We start from the raw sequence: 27,136 nt of genomic DNA, 5'->3' as shown, positions 1-27,136 counted from the left end.
TACCTTTTACCTAATCTAAGAAATGCACCTACGTGTAAGCAAAAGGCATGAAAACTATTATAGCGTTTTCCATTGGAAAAACTAGTGTTATCCTTATTCTGCACTGACACTATATAAGTTCCGTCGGTCTTCACTCCTAATGGAACATAAATTTCAGCATATGTTATTCAATAACACTACTACTATAACAGAAAGATCAAGATCTAATCTAATGGCTTCTAGAATTTAGAATACTATTAATATTTTCTTAAAATTTTGAATATTGACAGAAAACATTGTTATAATATATCCGAAATATTCATTCTGGGAACAAATTCTTATAAATTCAACATAAAAAATCAGAAAGCACAACAAATAGTGGAACTATCACTTATAATTTTGTCCTAAAAATAATCCAAGCGACTTTTTACGTAGTTATATCGTTGAAGATAACTTCAGTATCAACTTAAAATAAAAAAGAATTTGCGAACCAAAATATATGTGACCGGAATTACTCATCAAATATTTTTAAATTTCACCAAAGTCTTATCAAATATCTAATCGAAACTCAAGTTCATAGAAATCATTTCCTGTCTCCATGCTGTACCTAAAAGTATCAATCAATCGAGCTGGTTCGCTTCTTTTTTTTAAATTTTGTCATTACTTCATCTATCATTCACTTTTATCCAACTTACTTGACATTACCGAAACTTATCATGTGTTGAAAGTTTTCATTTCTTGCCACGGGTATTTCAAGTACTATTTCAATTTATCTATCACTACTCGATGAAGAAAATAAAAATAAATGAATCAGCACTTGTATTTTCTCTTTAAGCGCCATCGCCAAGCACTGAAACCGCAGGATTTGAGAGATGGTGCCGAAAAATATTCATTGAGTGCAGTTTTCATTGTCTTGGTTTTCCAATGGAACTGACACTCGTTTCACTCATGGAACATAAATTATGCACTAATTGGCACGGGTTTTACTAATGGAAAACGCTTTTAAGAATATTCCCTGTTCAATTTAGATTATATTTAGATGTATTTAGACGTGTACATAATAAAAATGTGGTACATAACTTATTTTATTTTCTTATATATCTAAAGATGTCTCCGCTAGTTAAAGTTTTCAAAATAAGGTAGTACATGTATGTAACTTCCCCATAATGAATGGTGAAGAGGAGCAGTGGTCTTTGTACACAGCTTCTCAACACTTACCTGCTGTCTTAACGGACCCCAATCGTGGAAAACAGTCCAATTTCTTCACGAAAACATGGGGGGATACTTTTGTGGAAAAAACAGTCATAGAGAAAAGTCCCTTTCTCCCAGAGATAACCTGGGCCCACTTTGATGTCTACATGCGAAAATATGGAAAGAGATATAAAAAACATTGTCAGTTAAAATTGGAGAATACCAATTCTAAAGTGAAACCGAAACATTCTGACTTCAATACCAGCAGCATTCCTGATATATATTTGAGTCAAAAATTTAAACTGAGTGAGCCAAAGATATTTGATGAAGTATTTCATACTAGAAAAACTGAACATGAACTCCAAGATGAACTTAGTCACTACTTGGATATTGTCGAGGAACAAATTGCGCAACAGGTTTCACAAAAGTCTGATGCTTTCTTTCATGCAATGACATCTCATGACACAATAATGGAACAGATGGGTACTGCTACTAATGAGGTTCGACTACTCCGTTCTAAAGTACAAAAAGTTGACAAGACCCTTGCAAGAGATTCCTTGAGATTGATTGGTTCAGCAAGATCTAAAGCAAACTACATAATATTGCTAGATAAACTGAAGTTGATGTCAACAGTTCTACAAACTCAGCCTACGTTGCAGCTATTACTGAGTTCATCAGATTATGTAGGAGCCTTGGAACTGATATCTGGTACACAGGAAGTACTTTCCAAGGAATTAGCTGGGGTAAGGTAAAACAAACATTAAGTTGTATGTAATAATGTTTTTCACAGATTACAATTGTAATTAATGAAAAATGAGAACTGAAACATCTATGTTTTTTATCACTTTTATAAAAGTTGTTTATAACAATCATAAAAAACAGAAAGTTTCAATTCTCATTTTTCATGATGATTTTCTACCACTTAGTAATGCTACATCCATCAATTGATTGTAATTTACTTGAGCATGAAATCAATGAGATTTGAAAAGTTTCAATGTAGAGTATAAAACAGTAAACATACTTCCTCACTCATTAAAAACAAAATGGAAATTTCAAAACTATGATTGTTTTATGTCATTAACTCTTAGCAGTGCATAATTTGTTTAAACAAAAATTTCTGGTGGAACAATAATAAATTTTTAGGAAAAATTAATATTGTTTTTCAAATTATCATTTAGGAAATTACTGGTACCAAAAACCAAACCAAAACCAAAAACATTGTTGAAACAAAAACCAATAAGAAATTTTTTTGATTATTGGGTGTTCACGAAGACCAAATATTGAAACTTTCACAGAGCAGTTGCATTGTTTTGAGATATAAAAAATGAGATATTGACTTTCAATTTTTCAATATTGTTTTGGAGTGAACTGGAAATATTTCTGTGTTTAAATCTTTTTGAAAAAATGTTTCATTTCTTGTTGAGAGATGGAAAAGACTCATATGAGACAAATAATATTAATTTACCTATTAATGAAATGTCATTCAGAATGAAAACCAGTTATTGACAACCCAGTTATTGACATATTGAAAATGATATGTCACCATTGTCCAGTTATGAAACATATAAAATGTAAATTATAAAATCCTCATTATCGAAATAAAACAATCTGCATAAAAAAATGTTTAATGTCTATGCCTCAAATATATCTACCAGTAAGGGAAACTCATATATTATCAAATCAAATCAAATCAAAATATACTTTATTGCCTGAAGAACATAATTCTCATTGACAAAGTCGTTTACAAAATAAAAGAACAAAATAACACAACAATCACCTTTAGATATATATCGATATGATAAATAGTGAGGTAGAAAAAGTGATAATAATTATAATTGGACTACGATAGACGCACATCTGAGTCAAAGGAAATTTGATACATTATCCTCGTACTGGTCAACAAAATATGAAATATAAGTACATGAAAATAATAAAAATGATCACAATTTTATATACATATATACACATATATACACATACATACATATACACATATACATACATACACATACACACACATATACATATATAACTCTAAAACACTTAACAACAACATGTGCAATTATACAATGCATGTACATAAAATATTAAAATTGTCACAATAAAAATTTGCTTTGTACGAATATTAACAACAAAGAGGTGTAAATATAAAATGAAGTTCATATAAATATAAATAAAATATAAGTATCACTGAAACACATTAAATAATAATGTATAACGAAGTCGAATTTCACGCATTAAAAGTTCATACAGTAGAATTCATCTAATGAGTAGAAAGCATTCGTCAATAGAAGTTTTTTTACGGTACTTTTGAATTGTTTTTTGCTATCTAAAATTTTTATCTCATTTGGTAGGTGATTGAATAATTTTTTACCATTATAAAATATGGAATTTTTTATCCTTTCTCCTGTACTACTGGGGCAGGTAATACACGTAAAATCAATGACTTGCTGATAAAAGACACATCCTTTTTACTCAATATAAAAATTTGTTTATCCTTATCTGTGGATTTCATACCAATATAATCTTTATTTGCCGGCTATTATAAACTTTGCGTACAGCAGAAACGTATTTGAAAATTGTTGAATTATTTTTGTCTCCAACGAATTTTGCCAGATTATAGTCTCCTACAGAAACGTCTCTGTCGACTGAATTACAAAAAAAAATGATGGCCGTTACTATTTGGCATGAGATCATCATGAAAAATGATGATTATACTACTTGTATTTGCAACTAGCATTACTGCAGATATTTCCTACAAGGAAACGAATACAAACATGTTTATAGTATGCGTTGGAAAATTTCCTTGTAGGACAAAACTGCAGTAGCCTTAGTTACTGCAGTAACCTTAGTTACAAATATAAGTGGTATAAAAACATAGTTTCAATTCTCATTTTTCTTGAATTACAAAATTCTTTTTCATTTTCTCCAAAGAAATGTATGTCATCTGGGCTCCTCCTACCATTTGCTTCCCAGTCTTCTTCTTAGAAGGTTCATGATCCTCACTATTTCTTTTCTTACTTTTGTTACTTGAAACTTTTTCATCATTCAATTTAATTTAATCAAATAAGTGAATTAATGTCATTGTGTACTGTCATCGATGACATGAGTAGATTAAACTCATTCGTAAAGCCATAATTTTATGAATGAATTGAGTGCTTCATCTTGTAATGTTATTCAGATTGGTGCTGAAGAGGCAATAAGACAAGTGTCTTATGCCGAAACATTGGATATCCACCACTGAGGATGACTGTGTTCCATGTAAGTGAAATTTTCCCTCTCATTTACCCTTATTTACATTGTGTAGCAATTCTGTGAATGATATCTGATTCAAGTCTATAACGAATGTTTGGAATACAAACTGAATAGAGAATGGTGTTTTTTTGTATAATTCATTATTCATATAAAAGTATTTGTTTCAAAAGAATTTTTTTTTGTGTAATTCAGTGTTTATATGAAAGTAGCTGTTTCGAGAGGGTTTTTTCCAGTTTGTGTCTGAAAGTAACTTCTTTGCATGATCTATTAATCTTTGTATAGAGATAATTTTTTTAAATTCCTTCCTTTCTTTGGTAGATTCCCACAAATTATACCCCTTTCCATTCAATTGAACTTTAACGGAGATATGTTATATTTTATACTTTTGTTTTAAGGTGGGTGACAATGTTTCGTGGTGAATTTCATTAGTTCTGACTATAAAAACCTAAACAAATGTCTCGTTCATTGTCATTTTGCTTTTCTGTATCTTATATTTTATTATTAATTTTGAATATTTTAGTTGTACAAAATAAGTGTTCACTTGCTAGGCACATTAATAAGTCTTTGGGATTTTGTTTGTGGAATGTTAGAGGTTCAAAGAAAAAGACGTAAAATCAAAAATAAATTAAATCAATGGAATACCAAAAATAACTCACTGAAATATTTGGATGAGTTAATTTGAAAGTTAAAGTAATGAAAAATATATAAGAAGAAATAAGTAAGTGAAATGTCTGTAATCTGAAAAAATGAAAATGGAGAGAAATAATGATTATTTCCCTCAACGCATAAAAAAGATGAAAAATTCAAAGGCTAGACAGCATTTACAGAGTTTTACAGCAATTAACCAGTTAAAATGAACATGAAAACGGTGTTCATATTTCTCATAAAAACTAAAATTTTGATTAAAAATACGTTTTTTAGCTGATATCGTCGTTTCCTTTTTCTAGAAATTATCTCAACTTATACTTGTATCCTTCGTACACGAAGTTCAAGCGATTACAAAATGTTATATTCCATAAGTTTAAAATTTTTGCTTTGGAGCATTTTTTTTTGTTTATAATGATTCAGCGTATTTTTTTTTGCATGGTTATTTTGTAATGGTCTAAATCAATTATAGCCATAAAAAATTTATTTTATTAATTTTTTACAAAAAACACAGCTTCTTCACTGAGTAGATTTTCATTACAAAATCGTGTTAACTTTTCCTTTTAAGTTTTTATATTTTCAAAAGTGGTTTTTGAGTAGTTTCCATATATTGAAGTTATTCCTGACTTGCATTTCTGAATGTAAACAGTATCATGTAAAGATTATTATTAAAACCAATTTTAAAGTAACAAATCAAAAATTCAAAAAACCCACCTATCCATTATTCAACAAACAATTATATCTTTTCAGTCATCAAGCCATACATATTTCAGATAATATACATAGATACATTTCTGGTTATTAGCAACTATTTATTATTTTGAAGGTAACAAGCTTAAGGCATCTACCCTCACAACTGAAGGAAATGCTAAAACTAATAGATAAAATGCTTAGCACAGAGTTTGAACGATATGCAGCTGCAGATCTTCATCGTCCACTAGAGTCAAATGAAGGTGTTTTGGAACAAGAACGGCTTGTTAGCTTAGTGGCAGGTCTTCTCAGACAGAATCATCTTCAGTTCTTGGAAACATATAAAAAGGTGAGAAGGTGAGATAATATGAAAAAATTACGTGAATGCTTCAGAGCGAACTGGAGCATGCTTAAATTTACCAACTGGGAAGAAAAGTAGAACCAAAAAACAATGTGCCAATATCAAAACTACCCTCTCTTAATTATTACTTAATATCCAATCAGTAAGAAACAAAACTTATGAACTCTTGATTTATCTTGAATCACAGAATATGCCAGATTTCATTCTTCTCACTGAACACTGGCTAAGAGAGGACGAACCATGTTATTTTCCAAATAACAGCTCTGGATAACCCAAGGTATAAAAAAATCGGCAATAAACTTGAGATCACTACATACTATTAAAAAATTCATAACTGATGAAATTTTCATATCATACGAGTATTTCAATACATACAGAACGATTCATAGAAAACTAATAAAGCTTGCCAAACACCGATATTTGAAGAGAAACTATACAAGGCTAAAAATAAAGCAAAAGATAACTGGGCTATAATAAATAAATTACGTGATATTGCCTACTAATGCGAATATAGATCCTAACGTGTTGAACAAATTCTACTGTACGATAGCACAAAAAATAACATCAGAATTACAACCGACAATCCATGAAAAATATAAATATTCCAGATAACTTTCACCTATTTGATACAGACATATACGAACTGAAGCAAACTATAAATGAAATAAAGAACAAAACATAATCTGGTTACGATGAAATATCAGTTAAAATTTTGGAAAATCTCCCAGAATACGCTTCAAATATTCTTGTTGAGGCCATTGATAAATCATTTCATTCCTTGATAGAGTCGCACTTGAGATATGGAATTGCCTTTTGTAGTCAGCAACTACTAAATTCAGTATTCGTTCTACAAAAAAGGGCTGTCATATACATATGTAAGGCAAAATCACAAATCACACATCAGTCAGAAAATGTTTACTGTAGCTTGTTTATTCCTTTTAGAAACCGTTTGCCTAATTCACAAAAAATACTCCAACTCAGCAACAAATAATGACAGACGAAGTCGAAATTTACCCTTGCCAATCCCAAAATCAGCAATAACAATTTTTTTTTTAATATACGAGAGCAAGAAAACATACAACCACCTTCCAATGTGCTATAAACCCGGGGCCGCACTGCAGGATGCTAGATGGTCGCTTGGAGGGTGGATGGTAAAGGTGGATGGTGGAGAGGCAATGCATCCTGGACGTAGTGAAATGAAGCCAGTATCTAACTGATAGCGGAAAAGTAACAACCATGCCTCTCTTTAATAAATAAACAAAATCATTGAAACTAAACATTAGAACATAAGCGTTAAAGAAAAGAGTTACATATTATGAAAAAAAGGATCTTGATGTTGAGTTGGAGATGTTCCACCATACGAATCTAATGATTGTTGTTCCGTCAAGAAGCATGAAACATCAATAGTATTTGACAATGATGACTACTGGGTACGACTATCATACTCGTGGCCAAATTGAGGGGTTTCCACAGACAAATTTATTTTTTCATATTCATTCAAGATAACGTCTTGAATTTTCCCACGGACTCAGACTATGATCTGGGCTTAATTCCCGCATATATGGAAGTAAACTCTTGAAGAAACACACATTTTTCCTTAATGAGTCTGCTGGGTCCCAAATTGCCCTTTTTTTGTGCACAGAACTTATTACGTTTTCTTCCATAGCTAGGCTACCCAGCTGAAATATCAAACACGACTGATTAGGTTGGTTAAACGCCTAGCGTACCTTCGGATGGTTTCTGGAGGTTAGATGGTAGTGGGGGGCCACTGCGGCTACCGTCGATCTGTTACTCACGTTTATAAATAGTAGGATGTTCGCCAGGCAGCTATCCACCATCCTACCAACCTTCCTGCAGTGCGGCCCCAGCTTAAGGGCATCAACAAATAAAAAAAAATCAGAAAATTAGTTAAAGGAGTACTTCTGCAAAAAGCCTACTATGACTTAAAGGAATATTAGAATGATGTATATTACCTCTAAGTATTTCAGAAGCTTACATATATGTAATGATCTATTTATTTATTTATTATCTGAAATGGTTTATATATTATTTTATTTATGTGTATTCATGTGTGTACATTTTTTAACCCTATAATGATTGTTCACTGTATATCATAATTTTAATATTTTTTGAAAACTTCAACACTGTTGACCTAATAAAGTTTCCCTAGCTTTGTCAATAAGGATTTTTGGATAATAAAGCACGATTTAAAAAAATCAAACTGAGTTTGATAATATAAAGATACAGTGCATATATCTTGTAAATAAGAAACTTATACCCCTCTACAAATATTTGAATATGAAAAATTCTCTTGAATATTGAATTATTTGTGCATTTAAGATATACATTGATATATAAACAGTTATTCTTCTTTGTGCAATATTAATATTTTTGCAAGTATACTTTATATGTTGTAGCAGCAATTAATTGACTATTCGATAATCTGTTGCATATTTATTTGCGAAGAGCAACTTTTAGCCGGAAAGCACTATGGGTTCGTCAAATTCTTTTCATCAAATTCAAATCAACAATGAAGTGGGAGCCATCCAACTTTTTGGAAATACAAGTAGCAACCATTTATTCTGTGGACTTTGGTCATTAAGTAAAAACATAAATAGTAAACAATTGAAATGCATACCTGTATATTTAAGTTATAATCAGGCAAAGGCCCCTGTTATATGGAACTCAAAGATATTTTGAGGAAGACTGAGAACTCAATTTTGCAAGATTAGATCACATATTGGATGAAAAATGCTTACCCATAGTACTTTCCATCAGCTCACAGCATTTTATCATAATCATGATTTTTTTTAAATAATTGTATTGAACATTATATTATTTTGATAGAGAAATTTAAATAAAGTATTTTGGTTCAAAATAACATAAGTTGAAATTATATTATAAGTTATTATAATATAATTTTATTATAAACAAAACTAACAGAAAAAGAGCTATCTAGAGAATTATCTAATTTCTGGGGTTTCTCAAAGACTTACCTCTATTAAAAAACCGGGCACCTTGTGGTTTGATTAGGTAAAAAACTGAAATTTCCAGAGCTAATTTACAACATAGCCAGAATATTATTTCCACCTAATTCAGGAAGGGCAATCATCAACTTCAACAGGTATAAGAATTCAAATCAAAAAACTGTCCCTCCACAACCACTTTAGCACATCTCCCTTCTCGAACTGAAACCTTCTTGAAAAGAATCGTGCTTGGTTGAAAAGACAATCTATTCAACAGGAAGAAAACGGGCGACGTCGAAACGATGTCAACTCGTGCAATGGAATGAAGTCGAAAGAAAATTTGATAATAGATTTAATTGAATCTGAAATGATAATTGATTTGATTATAATGAAGACTTCGTAAATATAAAGGGTAATGTATTAAAAAAAAAACACTTTATTGTGAGATTTTCGCTAAACAGTTTAACAAAAACGCAACACTTGTTTCACCATACAATGGCTTCTTCGGGCGTGTCTCTTTAGCCATTATATGGCGACACCTGTGTTGCGTTTTTGTAAAGCTGTTTAGTGAAAATCTCACAGTAAGTATTTTTTTGAATATGTTAGTTATGGGTTTGTATCAAGTATCGGCCAATTCCACCATATATGCAGGGCTATTCAAATTCGTTTCTGTACATGGGGATCTCGTAAACGATAAGAGATAGAGTGTCGGTTAAATTGTGGCAAAGTTGCGTATTTTACAGACCTATTCAATGATGTAAAAAAAATTGAATATGCTCTTTTGATTCTGGGGATATACAGACATAATATGCAGACATATTGAAAATCTGTTCACATTTTGCTATTGTCACTTGATGTGGGCTATCGGAATATGTTCATGAATTTTTTATACAGGGTGTCATTTGACTTGGTCCACCCCCATCTTCGAATTTTTAAATACGGACCAGTATTTTTTGTTGTATTTTTTATATGACGTTCACTTCATACTGAGAAATAAAATGAAATTTTATATTTCGGGGTGTTTGAGTAATATTTGATTATAATTGTGTGAATTATTCCCTTTTGAATTACAGACCTGGAAATTAGTTGACTGAGTTGAATAAAAACATAATACCAACTTTCAGGTCTCCCTATGTACTGTAGAGTTTTTCGAGATTTTTTTTTTTCATTTTTAGGTACCTATTCATTTTTTTTTATTGCTCTGAGCGTTTTCTACAATGAACTTCGAGTAGGAAAACCTTTAATGATTATCTGAAACATATCTATATCAAAAATATATTATATGTGTTTTAATAAGCAGAAACAAAAAATGTTAGCAATAATAACATCCGAAATGAACACTATAGGTAATTGTAATGAAAATTGAAACGAAGTAATTTATATATACAAAAAATTAATGGCGCCATGAATGTTGGAATTGGAGTCCTTCCATTTTGACATATTTTTGAACTTGGTTTTCCAAATTATTTATTGCCCTTAACACACTTATTTGCTGCATTGTTGCGAAATCATTCAAAATCCTCAATCTCGAGTCTTCCACATTTTCTATCTCTCTGCCAGTGTAAATTCTATTTTTCAATGTCCCCCATAGAAAATAGTCCAAAATAGTAAGATCTGGTGATCTTGCAGGCCATTATATTGGCCCAATCTTTGTCTCGAAATGGAAGGACTCCAATCTGAACATTTATTGCACCATTAATTTTTTGGGGTGTATAAATTATTTCATTTCAATTTTCATCACAATTATAGTGTTGGTTTTGGATGTTATTATTGCTATCATTTCTTTTTCTGCTCATCAAAACAGATATAATATATTTTTGTTGTAGATATGTTTCAGATAGTCATAAAAGGTTTTCTTATTCGAAGTTCATCGTAGAAATGAGAGCAATGGAAATATGAAAAAATATGAATAGGTGTCTAAAAATAAAAAAAAAACTCTCTAAAAACTCTATGGTACATAGGGAGACGTGAAAGTTGCTATTGTGTTTTCACACAATTATAATCAAATATTACCCAAACACCCCGAAATATAAAATTTAATTTGATTTCTCAGTATGAAGTGAACGTCGACGATACAAAAAATACCACCCCCATCTTTGGGCCACCCCTAAAGATGGGGGTGGCCCAAGTCAGATGACACCCTTTATAAAAAATTCATGGACATATTCTGATAGTCCACATCAAGTGCCAATAGCAAAATGTGAACAGATTTTCATTATGTCTGCGAATAAAGAAGATATAGGCAAAAAAATACTTTGGGAATTTTTGGATTTTCCTGTATATCCCCAGAACCAAAAGAGCTATATTCGATTTTTTTACATCATTGAATAGGTCTCTAAAATATGCAACTTTGCCACAATTTAAACGACACTCCATCTCTTATCGTTTACGAGATCCCCATGTACAGAAACGAATTTGAATAGCCCTGTATATATAAAAGGTATTCAGGAAATTAAAAAAAGACACTCATTTCACAGGACAAATGAAAAGTAATAAATTCAAAATTTTGCATAAATTCGGAGCTGACAACTAACTATACCCAAAAGTGTTCGAATGGTGTCCTGTATGAGGTGTGACTTCATTTAAATTCATTCAAATAATTTAATAGCAAAATGTGAACAGATTTTCATTATGTCTGCGAATAAAGAAGATATAGGAAAAAAAATAATTTGGGAATTTTTGGATTTTCCTGTATATCCCCAGAACCAAAAGAGCTATATTCGATTTTTTTACATTATTGAATAGGTCTCTAAAATATGCAACTTTGCCACAATTTAAACGACACTCCATCTCTTATCGTTTACGAGATCCCCATGTACAGAAACGAATTTGAATAGCCCTGTATATATAAAAGGTATTCAGGAAATTAAAAAAAGACCCTTATTTCACAGGACAAATGAAAAGTAATAAATTCAAAATTTTGCATAAATTCGGAGCTGACAACTAATCATACCCAAAAGTGTTCGAATGGTGTCCTGTATGAGGTGTGACTTCATTCAAATTCATTCAAATAATTCAAGAAAATAATAGTATGATAACCTACAATGATAACGCTACAATGTGGTCGAAAGTAAAATTATTTCTTGATGTGATGTGTATAAATTAGAAAGCAATGCGAGAAACATCCTAACTTCTTGTGTTGATTTTTCAGAGATTAAAAGTCCTCTTTTAATTGTACCTGAAGAAACACTTTAATGATTTACAGTTGACCATGACATTTACATTAATTGTAATTTTGTAGGAAGCTATCACAGCTGCTCAAGCACTTTTGAAACAATTGATGATCGAGCAGTTAGCAGATGCAGAGGATGAACTGAATGAACTTACAGGGTCTGGAGAAATTGCTCCAAGTATGGATGCTGCTCATTGGTTGAAAGTCTTAAAATTGGCAAGCAGAGCATTGTGTAAGTGAACAAGCGAGAAATCAGTTAAAAAAAATCTGTTTAAAATCTGTTTTGCCGTTAATCAGCTGTCGCCCCCATACAAACGACAACTCTCAGAAGTTGAGAAACTTGTGCGAGCTAAGGACTAACGAGGTCTTACCTTTTAACGTGTGATTCCTAACATGGTGTTACTTATATTTTAAGTATATAGTTCACTCCATCTGAAATGACCCACCCGGCACTGAAGAGGAGCTAGTATTCCGAAACTGGTCTGTAGGTGGTCATCTCGGCTAAATGAAATTATATTCAGCTTTCAATATATAGAACGTTACCTACAGTATCACTATTTTTTTTATTTGAAGGCCATCGATTTTTGGAATTTCTTACTGACGTTTTGCTGGCGCGAGTGGTTGGGTACTCCAGAGGTTTCTACATCTTGAGTAATCTCCGATGACTGGATATTACGGCTGCATAAGGCGTATTTATGTTGTCAGGTAGTTTGGTGAGCTAATTAATACCTGTACCTGGATTAGGTAAATTGCATAAAGCGAGTTCATGTTGATTCAGGTAGTTAGGTGTATTAATAACTGTACCTAGATTAGGTAAATTATCACGGCTGTGAACCTCAACTGAATATGGAATCCTATTCTAAGAAGTTCCAGAATAGCAAACAGCATGACGGAAGGTAGAAAAGGGTCGATGAATGTTATTGACAATTTACCTAGTACAGGTATAAGCACACCAAACTATCTGAGTCAACACGCTCTACGCAATACACCTAATAAAATAAAATAAGTATGGACTAGATTATAAAGTATTAAAATGGTTCACAAATTACCTCACATATCGGAAGCAGCTAGTTAAATATAATCGAGTGACATCCAGTACTTTAAATGTAATTTCTGGGGTCCCTCAAGGGTCAGTATTGGGTCCACTGCTATTCTTGCTGTACATAAATGACATTGTGATACATTTTAAAAAGTGTAAGATAAAACTGTTTGCCGACGACACTATGTTGTACTGTTATGGGACAACTAATGAAATCTCAGAATGTTTGAATGAGGAACTATTAAATATAAACGAGTGGTTATGTGACAATGGCCTCAAGTTAAATGTTGATAAAACAAAATGCATGTTAATAGGTAGCAAATATCGTTTAAGACAACTGCAAGATGAACAGCTGTCATTGAATCTTTATATTGATAATGTCATCATTGAAAGGGTAACAACTTTTAAATATCTGGGAGTGGTATTAGATCAAGAACTGAATCTTGATGGGCACTGTCGTTATATTCAGAAGAAAATAGCCACGAAAATTCATCTTTTATATAGATTGAAAAATAAAATAAGTGAATATGCAAAATTAACAATTTATAAAGCAATAATAGCACCCCACTTTGACTATTGCAGTACATTACTCTATTTTGTGAGCAATGAAAATCTAAATAGACTACAGAAGTTTCAAAACAGATCCATGAGGGCAATATTAAGTTGTAATAAACGCACATCTATGGAATACATGTTGGAAACACTGTCTCTTATGTTCGCTAAACAAAGGATAACACTGAATATGCTAATATTTATATTTAAAATTAAACACAATATGTTGCCAAATTATCTGAGCGATCAGTTAACCTACACAAGTAGTATTCATACACACACTGTTTGGTTTTTTACTTTTAAATAGACACAACTTCAAAATGTGATTGGTTTTATTAAAGAATGAATCGAAATAAATAAGCAATCAAACTTTTACCGTCTGTCGTACAATGCAACTTCATTATACTACTCTCATGTTGCCATAGCACTCAAAAAACAAAAACATATTTTTCTGCTTCTTCCCAACTATCGAAATATGACAGAACACAAATTAACTTAAGACAGATTGCATGTAATGATAACAGATGACAGCAGGTGTATTAGATTCAACAATTATGATAAAACATAAGGACAGTTCAACACACTCCACTAGAAATAGAATAGAAAATTTTTATATCAACAAAGAACATATAGGTTGTGGCTCGTTTTATAGTTCTGGTCTGATTGCATTTAATAATTTGCCAAGTCATGAAAAAACTGTGATTCATTAAATTCATTAAAAAAAATGTAGTGAATATATTTTAAGTAATTGTCATTAATAATTCGTCTTGTTTTCTAGTTTCTTTTTTTTAAAATGTGACTTGTCTCTAATTTTATATATATTTTTTATTGTTTTGTATTTTATAAGTGACTGACTGTACTATGAAGAGATTTATTTGCTAATAAAGAGTAATAATATATTCAGGTACAGGTATCAGCACACCAAACTACCTGAAGAGTCAACATAAATACGCGTTACGCATCCATAATATCCAGTCATCGGAGATATTAACTCAGGATGTATAAACCTCTGAGGAAGCTAGTCACTCGCGCCAGCGAAACGCCAAAAATTGACTGCCTTCAAACCCGAAAAGTAGTGATACTGAAAACCTCAAACACAAAAGCCCTAAGCATTTTGTCTTGCGGCGACAATTATTTCAAATGGAAAATGGTGCACAAGTGCACCTGAGGCACCTTACCTCTTGCCTCTCATGCAGACCTACGACTTTATAGGTATGGAAAAACAACAATTAACCCGGCTAATGCCTCGCAGAAAGCTGAAGTAAAATAATCAGGCACCTGTGCAACGACTTTGATTTGGAAGATTTGTAGCAAAATTTCCCACTATGAAAAGCAGAAATTAATTTCATTTAGTCGATACTACCGACCAATAGGACCACAAAAAGGATTTGAAGCTTCAATAACTTCTAATTATTATATGCGAGCGCTTTCGATAGCAAGCTGTGCTATCATTTTCATGGTTCTACTCAAACTGAACGTTTTATCTTCTTGTTAGTTCTTTTATACGGTTAGAACGCCTCAGTGCAGATATTTGTCCTCTTCTTTCATCCAGATGTCTCTTTGAATTTGCCTGTACTTGGGTTACATCAAGTAATAAGTAATTGTGTTGGTGTTTCTCTAGGTCCGTTTTTTCTAGGAATGTGTTGTTCTGTGGAGTGTATTGAATGTTTGGTCTTGTTGTGTTTTGATTTGTATTTGTTCCTTATCAATGCAGTTCCTGAAGATTCATCCTGTTATTAATATAATTTTTGTTCATTTTATTTTTCGTTTATGGTTAAGTATTGTTAATTAAATTTTATATTGTCCTGTAAATGGGTAACTGTTGGACAATGAAGCTATTATTATTATTATAAGTTACAGAAAGAATTTGAAGCTTTCTAACTCCTATTTAATTATATGCGAGCGCTTTCGACAGCTGCTTGTGTTATCATTATCATGGCTCTACTCAAACGTTAAAAGGTAAAACCTCGTTAGTCCTTAGTTCGTACAAGTTTCTATTTCTGAGGGATGTCGTTTGAAGGGGTGTGACAGCTGGTTAATGGAAAAACATATTTGTATTTTATGACATTGAACATATATCTCTCAGTCTCTGAAATAATCCAAACTTTACTTTGGTACAAAAATGACCATATAGTACGATAACCAATTTCATGAATAACGTTGACTAACATTGAAATTTTTTTTGTTTCCCCAGGTAAACTTATTGATAGAGTGAAAGCCGTTCACGATGTTATCAAAGAAACCACTGCGATTAGTGCGGGACTTCATCCTCCCAATCCAGATTTGACATCTAGAACTGATAATTTCCTGTCATTAGAAGACTACAATAGAGTAGAGATAAAACTCAAAGATCTCTTGACTTCAGTATGCGACTATTGCAATGAACGGCTAGCTTCATTAGTGAGTACACAATCTGACAAGCAATCCGTAAATGCCTCCCAAGTAACTGAACTATCAAATATCGTGGAAAGTTTCACAGAATCATGTGAAAATGTATGTGGAAGGCAGAGTGCAGCTCTAAAAGCAGCATTCAAAATTCAAGCTGGTAATTATGTTCACAAGTTCCACAGTCAACGAAAGAACAAATTGCAGTTGCTGTTGGACGCCGAGAGGTGGAAAGTAGTTGATGTGCCTGCTGAGATTCAAATTCTAGTCGATACTTTAGCTTTAGGTGAGTTCTGTATATATATATGTATATTTTGAAGGATCAATTGGTTTACAATTTGAGGTCAATACCAGTCAATTTTTTTTATTCCTGATTGAATATAGAGAGCCGAAATGAGGCAGAACATTAGCTTCTAGAGATTGTATGACGGAAATATTAGAAGTTTTAGGTACCAACACATTGTGGTACATAAGGAGAATAAGAATTTGTTTCTTTCGACTGATTATCAATGAAAAAATAATAATTTATTTGATAATCATCAAATTATCGAAACTCTCAGAAAAACTTTATGTTAATATTATATAAATATTACCATTAAAAAAAATGCTGAAAAAATACGGTCTGTCCCAATATTCTGATAGTTCAATGAAAGTTCCAATGCCAAACATTTTCAATATGTTTGCAAATAAAGAAGATACAGTAAAGAATAGAATTTTTAAATTTTCGGTTTTTCTCCATAGTAGTCAACTTTACCACAATTCTACCTGTTCTCTATCTCACATCGTTTATGAGATACCCATGCAAATACTCGAATTTGAGAAGCGAGGATTCGTTCCCACTAGGGAGTAGGCAAGTTGAGGTACTTGCGAAGACCAGTGATGATACCTAAGGAGTAGGTAGATTGAGACCAAGAAGTTATAATAAAATATATGATGGAATTGGCCGACACATGATGAAAATTCATATCTTATTCAAGACTTCATTGCCAGATTTTTACTGGAAAGTTTACAAAACTGCAACACGTGTTTCACTATACAATAGATTCCTCAAGTGTTTTCATACTCAGTATGAAAACTAATTTCACGGTACATTGCCTGTGTTCTACAGAAGAATGGTTGATAAATGAATTCAGTCAGTCAGTATAGAAAATTATAATTTATTATCTGGTTATTCTGAAGAGTAATTTCTGCATGGATGGGTTGCTATCTTTGTCCATGATTATGCAAAAATTCATATTATAATCTGCAGACCTCCATTAGGCTGTTTCAAAATTTCTGTAACAATCTGTTAATGTTAATGTTCTGGCGTACATATGTTCTATCGCAATCGGTGCATGAAATTTCATATATACCCTGGGATTCATTGACAATTTTGTCCTTGGGGGAACGGAGGAATGTGGAAATTTGATTGTTGACTGTGAATGGATCTGTCAATTTGATGGTCTGTGAATCCATTTTGAAGGAGAACTGATTTGAGTTGAGCCAGCTCTTGTGGTTTGTTATGGCGGTCTGTGAGTTCGATAGATCTGTGGACGAGAGAATTCAAGACGGAGTTGGTTTATGCTGGATGTGCTGGATGATGATGGTCATATGGCCATGGGGCCATATGACGAAAACGTTATCTACGTACCTGAACCAGCAAGAGGATTTGTGGTCGAACGTGTCAATAGCTTTGGTTTCGAAGTCTCCCATAAAAAGATTTGCAAAGACTGGTGAAAGAGGAGAATCCATGGGGGCGCCCTTTACTTACTTGTAGAAGGTACCTTGGAAGAGGAAGTATGTGTTGGACATACAGTGATTGATGAGGATGAGGGTGCCTTTGGAAATTTGGTGTTTCATTTCAAGAATGTTCAACATCCCAGAATGATATAGAAAACCTATGTCTAGTAATAGATTTATCAATTATTGTTCTTATTATTCGAATAAAATGAAGATCAATTTGATAAAAACATTAAAAAACTAATTATTAGAATTACTCACCCCAGTTTACAAAACAAAAGTTTGTCTGATTAGAGTAAAATTCTGATCCAAAATATTTATCCTAAATTTTTAGTGAATAGACTAATTTTCTGTGAAAGAACAGTTTCTCCAACTTCTCAAAATAGACTTGATAAGTACAGCCCTTTATTTATGAATCATTACCTTATATTCAAGAACTTACAGCAAAATTGATTTATATATTCCGAAACAATCACATTATAATTTCCGTAAGAAATGTCACAACTATTTCATGTATGACTTGTTCCAATACATACATTGAAAGACTTCTAGACTTCTTATCAGTCGCATAACTTCACACAAAAGCAACTACAAAGGAAGCGTTAATTCTTGCGCATTGAGTGAACACGTCAACATGTAAGATCACAGAATGGATTTTGAGAACACAGAAATTTTGGATAGAGAAACCAACTTAACTAAAAGAACATTTTTAGAAATGCCCCACATCAATAAAGAAGAATATTGCATGAACAAGAGAACATATCTTAACATTTTGAGGCAAATTTATAGATTTCTCCTTAAATACAAGAAGGATAAAAAAATCATCTAGTATCCAGAATTTGTGAAAATAATCCTTTTGAGGATAAAAACACAGAACACGGAGAGTAACCTGAGAAAACAGCTCATCATACTTTGTCATATATATATAAAATATATATATATATATATATATATATATATATATATATATATATATATATATATATATATATATATATATTTATTTATTTATTTATTTGACACTTTGGTACATTGAGTACATGTGCTAAGTCATAATTAAAAAACAAAAATAAAACTACAGAAGTTGAACAATACAAAAAAATAAATATGGTTCACGTCCACAAACTTTCACAACATAGAAGTATGTCATGAAAAAGTGTCGTGCAAGAATTCCTCAAGACTGTAGTAACACTTCTGTAAGAGAAGTTTCTTCACCTCAATTTTACAAAGTTTATCTGACTCGATTTTCCTAATAGATGCCGGCAAGTTATTATAACAGTTTGTTGCATTAAATAGTGGGGAGCATCTAAAGTGAGCCGTTTTGTGTGAGGGGGTTCTTAACAGTTTCCCATGACGGGTGTCTCTACCATGTATATCTGCATTTGTGACAAATTCAGTTATATTGTTACGGGCAAAAGTGACACACTTCAAGATAAATAAAGAAGGTGCCGTCAATAGGCCCTCTCTTAAGAAAATTGGTCTACAACTATCTTGAAAATCTATATTAAAAATTAGTCTCAGCAATCTTTTCTGAGCAACAAAAACTCGTGGAAATTCCCTTGCACATCCCCAAGAAATGATATTAAAGCTGATGTGAGAATAAGCCATAGAAAAATAGACATTCATCAATCTAAAATTATCTAGAGTGTTTTTCAATTGTTTGATTGAGTAATATGCGGAATTGAGTTTGTTGCAGACAAATGATGATGCAACTAAATGATGCAACTAATTTTCAGTATTTTTTCAGTATTTTAATATTATATTGAATGTAAGTCACAAAAAGGATTTGAAGCTTATTAACTTCTATTTAATTATCTGCGAGCGCTCTCGACAGCTGGTCATACTGTCAACATCTAGTGTCTACTCAAACTGAACGTGTCATCCTGTCCTGTCTTTTTATACGGTCTGAACGCCTCAATGCAGGTACTCCAAGTACTTTAGGTAAATTTGCCGGTATTTTGATTACATCAGGTACTATTTATTCTTTGTGTTGGATCTTCTCTAAGTTTACTGTTTCTAGGAGTGTGTATTGATTTGTTTAATATATTGAATGTTAGGTCTTCTTGTATTTTGATTTGTACTTGTTCCTCGATAAGTGATTTGTAACTGTTAAATTTATGGATGTTTAAGTTTCCCCAAATGTCGATGCGGTTTCCCTTTTTGACTTGTTTTATGAGTTTTATGTTTTCTGGTGGGGGGAAATTATGTTTGTTTTGTATGGCGTGTGTTGCGAGGTTTCATTTATATACTATTGGGTACATCTATGCCTTTTTGTGTTCTTCATACCTTTGGATCAGTTTTTTCTTGGTGGTTTGGCCGATATAGAATTTGTTGCAGTCTGAGCATTGTATACTGTATATCCCGTTTTGGTTTTTGTCTTCTTTTTTTTTTCATAGTTTCAAAAAAAAGCAACTATGAAAAAGAAGAAGACAAAAACCAAAACGGAATATACAGTATACAATGCTTGGACTGCAACAAATTCTATATCAGCCAAACCAAGAAAAAACTGATCCAAAGGTACGAGGAACACAATAGTATATTAATCAAACCTCGCAACACACGCCATTCAAAACAAACACAATTTCTTCCCTCCAGAGAACATAAAACTTATAAAATCAATAAGGGAAACCGCATGGACATTTGGGAATTGGGAAAACTGAAACCTCCATAAATTTAACATTCAAAAATCACTTATCGAGGAACAAGTACCAATCAAAACACAACAAGACCTAACATTCAATATATTAAACAAATCAATACACACTCCTAGAAACAGTAAACCTAGAGAAGATCCAACACAAAGAATAAATAGTACCTTATATAATACAAATACCGGCAAATTTACCTAAAGTACTTGGAGTACCTGCATTGAGGTGTTCGGACCGTATAAAAGGACATACAACAGGATGACACGTTCAGTTTGAGTAGAGCCTAGATGATGACAGTACGGCCAGCTGTCGAAAGCGCTCGCAGATAATTAAATAGAAGTTATAAAGCTTCAAATTATATGTTCAAATGAATTGAACACATAAACCAACGAAAGAAAGTTAAACATTAATGGATTTTTTGTTTGACAAAATGTCATATCTTCACATAAATGTCATTTTTCAATGGGCATGATGATTTGATAAAATCTTCGACTCTAAAGGGAGAGTTGATTGATACAATTTTCATTATTATCCTTTTGTTTTTTTGTGTAGTTGCAATAAGTTACTGTATATACTGCTGAGATTATCAATGTCAGTTCTCTTATTCATACAATCAGAAGACTTATTAATTTCAACCATTTCTGGAAAAAGGCGTTTGGTAATATTTTTTTCTGTATGTAAAACTTTGATATAAGAGTAATTTGGTTTATGTCCTGTTTCTATAGAATGTTGCGCTAATGCACATGATTTCTTATTAAGCTTTATATCACTTTTATGTGAAGTTATTCTATCTGAAGAAGCTTTCCATTAGAAGCGAAAGCTTGGCAAAGTAGAATTTTTGACTGAGAGACCCTGTTAATCCATTTTACTATACATTTCTCCAGTCGCTAAGAATCTCAACTTTATATAATATATATAGTTCATGAATTATTTTCCTCCTAATTGTGCTTAGAATCGCGCGTTAAAAGGCAAGACCTTGTTAATCCATAGCTCGCACATATTTCGACATTTGAGGGTTGTTCATAGGGAGGTGACTGCTAATTAACGAAAAAACATATTTAACAGATTTGGATGAAAATTTTTTATAATATCATCTTTGGATAGAAGATAACAAAAGTAAACAATTTTAAATGCTATATTGATTTGTGAATGAATCTTGCGGTTAACATAAAAAATAAAACTCTTCTTCTATATGTCACTGAAATATTTCTTTCATGTTCCAGGTGAAACAATCAAAACATTACCGCCTTCTTTGACGGAGGATGACTTAACCTCACACAGATATGATTCTAAACCGTCACATAATCTCAAAGTTGGATCACAGCATTACCATACCATCGGTACGGTTTTAATTTTGATCCGACTTGTTAGTGAGTATTGTGTTTGTGCCTATAACCTACAACTTTTATCTCCTGTTATTGCTCGTAATCTCTCAGAATTGCTACGAACGTTCAACTCACGCTCGTGTCAGTTAGTGCTTGGAGCAGGGGCGCTGCAAACGGCAGGTCTCAAGACAATAACTTCTACCAATCTCGCGCTTGCTTCACGGTCCTTGCAATTGATCATGTGGATGATACCACATCTACGTTCCCATTTTTCTGCATTGACAAGTGATGCCCTTAGTAGCTTTGATGTTGTGGAGAAAGATATTGGCCACCATATTCAACAGTTGGAAACTAAAGTATTATCGATCATGAATACGTTGTTGGGAGATCAGTTGAACGAGTGGGATGCTAAACCACCTGTGCCTTCAAAGCAGTTCAGAAATATTTCAAGACATCTGACAAAGTTGCATGAAGCTGTGAGTGCAGTGCTGCCTGAGGAACAGGTGAGATTTAGTTTTTGTGTCTACCTAGTAATTTTAGATTAAATTTGAAACAATCACATACCTCTGTTACTAAATTGTATTCCTGGTGTTTTATCAATCTTTTAGTTATATACATTATACATTAGTCACAGGCAATCTTCAGAAGTCCCCAGAACCAGCTCCTCTTTTAATATTTTTCAAAATTTTTGTTTTTTATATTATTTTACGTATAGGTTATCCAACATTTTTATCTCGAATCAATGTTCTTTGTTAGAACTCAAGATAAAGGACTATTACATCCATGGTTCATATATATATATATATATATATATATATATATATATATATATATATATATATATATATATAATTGATAGTGTAACGACCGTATGTATATATAGAATAGTAGTTTTTCGGGGATTCGGTCTGATTAGAATAAATGTTTACTCTTTTTAGCTGCCCGAGCTTTCGCTAATGTGTATTAGCTTTATCGAGGGCTGTAATATAAAAAGGACATAATAAATATATATATATATATATATATATATATATATATATATATATAAAACATAATAACGGATAAAACAGAATACCTGTGCTATGTGAGAATATTCAATTTGGAAATTTCAATTTCGAAAGAAGTCTTCAACATCAAAAAGTTGTCATTTTGATGTTGAAGACTTCTTTCGAAATTGAAATTTCCAAATTGAATATTCTCACATAGCACAGGTATTCTGTTTTATCCGTTATTATGTTTTATATATATATATATATATGTATATATATTTATTATGTCCTTTTTATATTACAGCCCTCGATAGATAGATAGATAGATACTTTATTGGTGTTAATATACTTACAGTATTCACACAAGTCAAACAAAGATACAACATAAAATAAGCTTATCAACATTATATTAAAATTACACACTAAAACAATCTTAAATAATTTCACGAAACTACATTTAAAGGTGAATACAATATAAAAATATTATCATGATTCGTCTTGTGTATTTATATACTAAGGTCATCCTATAAAAATTCATCTATACTGTAGTAAGCTTTAGATACTAAAAACTCTTTTATTTTACGTTTGAATTCGCTAGTAGTTAATTTTTTTGTTTCCTCGTGAAGTTTATTATAAAATTTCACAGCCCAGTACTTCAGTCCATTTTGGCCTTTTTTAAGGCGACATGTAATAAAGGTAATATCTTTTTTATTTCTAGTGTCGTATTCGTGTCTATTTTCAAATTATTCATATTGAGGTATATGCGATTTTATATAGAGTAAATTTTCTAATATGTATAATGATGGGAATGTTAAAATACTCAGTGTTATAAAAGATGTTCTACAATCATCTTTATAATAAACTCCATCTATAATTCTAATTGCCTTTCTTTGTAACCTGAAAATTCTATGCCTTTCCGCAGCGTGCCCCCATGCAATAATGGCATAAGTTATGAGTGAATGACATAAAGCAAAATATGCAGCTCGTAGTGTCACATTAGATACACATATTAATAAGTTTCTAAGTACATATAAATTTTTTTGTAATTTCTTTGCTGTATAGTTGATATGTTCATCCCATTTCAATTTTGGATCAAGATACACACCTAGGAATTTCGCACTTTTCAATGAGTTTTCGTAATCATTAGTGTTTTTTAATGTAAAGATCATATTTTGTGTTTTACTTTTGTTAATAAAAAGTTTATTTGCATCGAACCATTTTTCTGCTTTTGTCTGTGCTTCACTCGATCTATTCACAACATTGGTCATAGTTTTGGAGGTAGTTAATAGGGTTGTGTCATCAGCATAGAGGATGAAAGAGGTAAATGTTTCTTCATAGGGTAAATCGTTGATAAAGATTAGAAAGAGCAGAGGTCCCAAGATAGAACCTTGTGGAACCCCTGTTGAAATGCATCTACTTGTTGACAACACATTTCCTATTCCTACTGTTTGTTCTCTATTGGACAGATAACTTTTTATTAGTTCAATGCTTTCGTAGCTGAAATTGTACACTATCAGTTTTTCAATAAGTAGACCATGTGAAACAGTCAAAAATATCTGTCATTTAAAAGTTTTGGGGTGTGGACCATCGGGGGTAGTCCGTTCCTGACTTTGTAGCAAAACAACTGACTCCTGCATGAAAGCTCATCGACGGAATTCATTTGTTTAGTCAATTACCAAAATTTGGATGATTTTGAATATTCACTTGAAAAGTTATCAAAGAAAAACATTTTTCATTTTGTAACTTCGAGGGCCCGTAACTTGGTTACGAAGACTTTTAGGAAAAAAAGTTATATGAAGTACTGGTGATATTTTGACCCCATCTATACATTCCCGAGAGGAAAAGAGGAAGTCCAGGGACACTCTGTATATATATATATATATATATATATATATATATATATATATATATATATATATATATATATATATATCCATACGCATATACATGAATACAATACTAATTTATCAACTAGAAACACCTGAAGAGTAAACAAAAAAAACAAATAAATGAAACAATTAGGAGAGTTAAGCAAAAAATTAGATGAGTAATTGAAAAAAAACCATAAGTCACATGTAGAGCTAACAAGTAAAAACATATTTTAGGTGTATTACAAAAAACATAATTCAGCTGTATTACAGTGGTAGTAATAAGCTCACATGGTAAAGTAACTTCCAAGTTAGGCTCATGTATTTGTAAAAGTTTCTTAACATGGTTCTTAACTTGACCAATAGGTTCATAATAAATGTCGAGATTTTAACAGAGTTGATTGTAGAGTTTGCTCATTGCAACAACTGGTGACTTGAGTAGTATGTTTGTTCTAGAATTTGGTAGATAAAAAGTCAGTTCATTTCTAGAATTAATTCGTGGAACATGAAAGTTGAAGTGGGAGAGTAGTTCGGGACAGTCAATCAGATTATTCACTAGTTTATAAATGAAAATTATAGAGTAGTAGGTGCTTCGGTTTTGAGAGGATAATATATTAAATTTATTCAGTAGTATTCTGTTGTTGATGCCTTGTTCAGGGTAAACTCCTTCTAGCTTGTAATAATATATTTCATGAAGCCTCTTTGTATAGACTCGATTTTGTGTATGTGGATATTGTATTTGGGTGACCATATAAGGGAGGCATATTTCATATAAACCCAATTCACAACATAAGTATCTCTCCTAGATATAAGTAGTTAAAATATTGTTTACAGCTTTAATTGATTATATTCCAAGGATGATATTTTAAATATATACATTTTTCAGGTTAACGACATCTATGAAGTAGTTCACAAAAATTTCAAAACTCGAATAAGGGATCATCTGGCAAGGATGAACATAAAAAATAATGGAGGACCCCAACACGGTGTAGTTACTACTGAAATAATTTTTTATTTGGAAACTATGAAAACACTTAGAGCTTTGCCTGAAAAATATTTGTCTGATAAGGCCATGGATGATATTTGGACGAGATGATGAATTTAACTGAAAAATTTCTGAAATTTTAAAAGATTTCTGATATCTGAAATGCTCTGTGAAACAGTACTGATCTAGTTATTTATAGCTGATATTCTACCTCGAAAAAGGTACTCATGTAAGCCTGAGATTTTTAAGAATACCAATAGGGCTCAACCATGTCTACATGATGGAACAATCTATGATGTGAACCGTATTATTTTTATTTGTTTTAAATTAATTAATCACCGATTTAAATATTTAGATATTGTATTTTTTCAGTGTTATAATGTCCCGCAGGACAGTTTTCTCATTTTCATAGATGTTTCATTTACATCTCTAAAATCATATATTGTTGGAAATTGGGAACATTTGATTTTTTGACACTAAGTCATATATGCACAACCTTCCTCATAATGTGTTTTTTGTTTGTCTAAATGGGGTTGATAATGTTGAAAGGTGGAGGTTCAGTTGTTTGAAAATGTGACAATTAAAAAGGAAAATTGAATTCAGAAACAAAAAATATGAAATTGAAGTAGTCACATTTTTGTCAAAAGTAGGATGAGAAAATAGAAAATTGTTGGGATACTTTCGTATCTTGATTGTTCTCTTCTGTTTATTTGAAAGTTTAGTAATACCACTTTCTCAATTTCAAATTCGAACATAAAATATGTGAAAGTGAAATAGTCAGATTTTTTAAAAAAATAGGCTGTGAAAAAATATTGTTCTTTATTTGTTTCTGTTGTTTCCCTTGATGATATGACCTGAAATTGGACCTGGGACTACTGGGTTCTAAACACTAAACTCAACACTTCTACAGTTCTGAAACTACCCAAGAAGCTGCTTACAGTGTGAATGACATAAAGCTATTTGAGTTTCTAACTCCTTTTATTTTGATATCAGGTAACAATCTTTTGAAAAATGTTTTTTGCTATATTACAAATATCTAGTGGGTACAGTCATTTTCACTTTTTCGGGTCTACGATTTTATTCTTTTTTTTTTTCGTTAAAATATATGTTTCAAAATGAACCGTCAGTTCAATGATTAAATTTGACGTTCAAGAACATATTTTGAAGTAGGAAATTTTCAAGGCATACTTGCTTTCGAAAATAATTGAAAGGCAACTGTAGTTAAAAATTTTCTTTTCGTAGAAGCGAGTTATGATTCTGGTAAATTGTTAGTGGTTCAGAGGTGTGAGTTATGGATCATTTTGGCTACTCAAGAAAAAAAAATAAAATAATTTATCTGTTTTTTAGTAGTCATAGAAAAAATAATT

General features: G+C 31.8%; 1 protein-coding gene across 1 annotated transcript; it reads left to right on the top strand.

Moving 5' to 3' along the window:
* The first annotated feature begins 725 nt into the window (after positions 1 to 725).
* scat (VPS54 subunit of GARP complex scat) lies at positions 726 to 26,121 on the top strand. The gene is made up of 6 exons (XM_074183798.1): positions 726 to 1,913; positions 5,897 to 6,109; positions 12,329 to 12,491; positions 16,045 to 16,521; positions 21,826 to 22,430; positions 25,671 to 26,121. The coding sequence occupies exons 1-6, from the start codon at positions 1,146 to 1,148 to the stop codon at positions 25,878 to 25,880; spliced, it is 2,436 nt and encodes an 811-aa protein (XP_074039899.1). The 5' UTR covers positions 726 to 1,145; the 3' UTR covers positions 25,881 to 26,121.
* The last annotated feature ends 1,015 nt before the right edge of the window (positions 26,122 to 27,136 follow it).

The sequence above is a fragment of the Leptinotarsa decemlineata genome, unplaced genomic scaffold (genome assembly GCF_025532065.1).
Source record: "Leptinotarsa decemlineata unplaced genomic scaffold, Ldec_3_MD MMD2_tig00026345_RagTag_RagTag, whole genome shotgun sequence".
Classification (NCBI taxonomy): domain Eukaryota; kingdom Metazoa; phylum Arthropoda; class Insecta; order Coleoptera; family Chrysomelidae; genus Leptinotarsa; species Leptinotarsa decemlineata.
This window is presented reverse-complemented; position numbering and strand designations above follow the sequence as displayed.

Coding starts and splice junctions, on each gene's coding strand:
- scat (XM_074183798.1), top strand. CDS start 1,146: ATGAATGGTGAAGAGGAGCAGTGGTCTTTGTACACAGCTTCTCAACAC. Junction 6,110..12,328: donor TCTTGGAAACATATAAAAAG/GTGAGAAGGTGA, acceptor GTAATTTTGTAG/GAAGCTATCACAGCTGCTCA. Junction 22,431..25,670: donor CAGTGCTGCCTGAGGAACAG/GTGAGATTTAGT, acceptor TACATTTTTCAG/GTTAACGACATCTATGAAGT.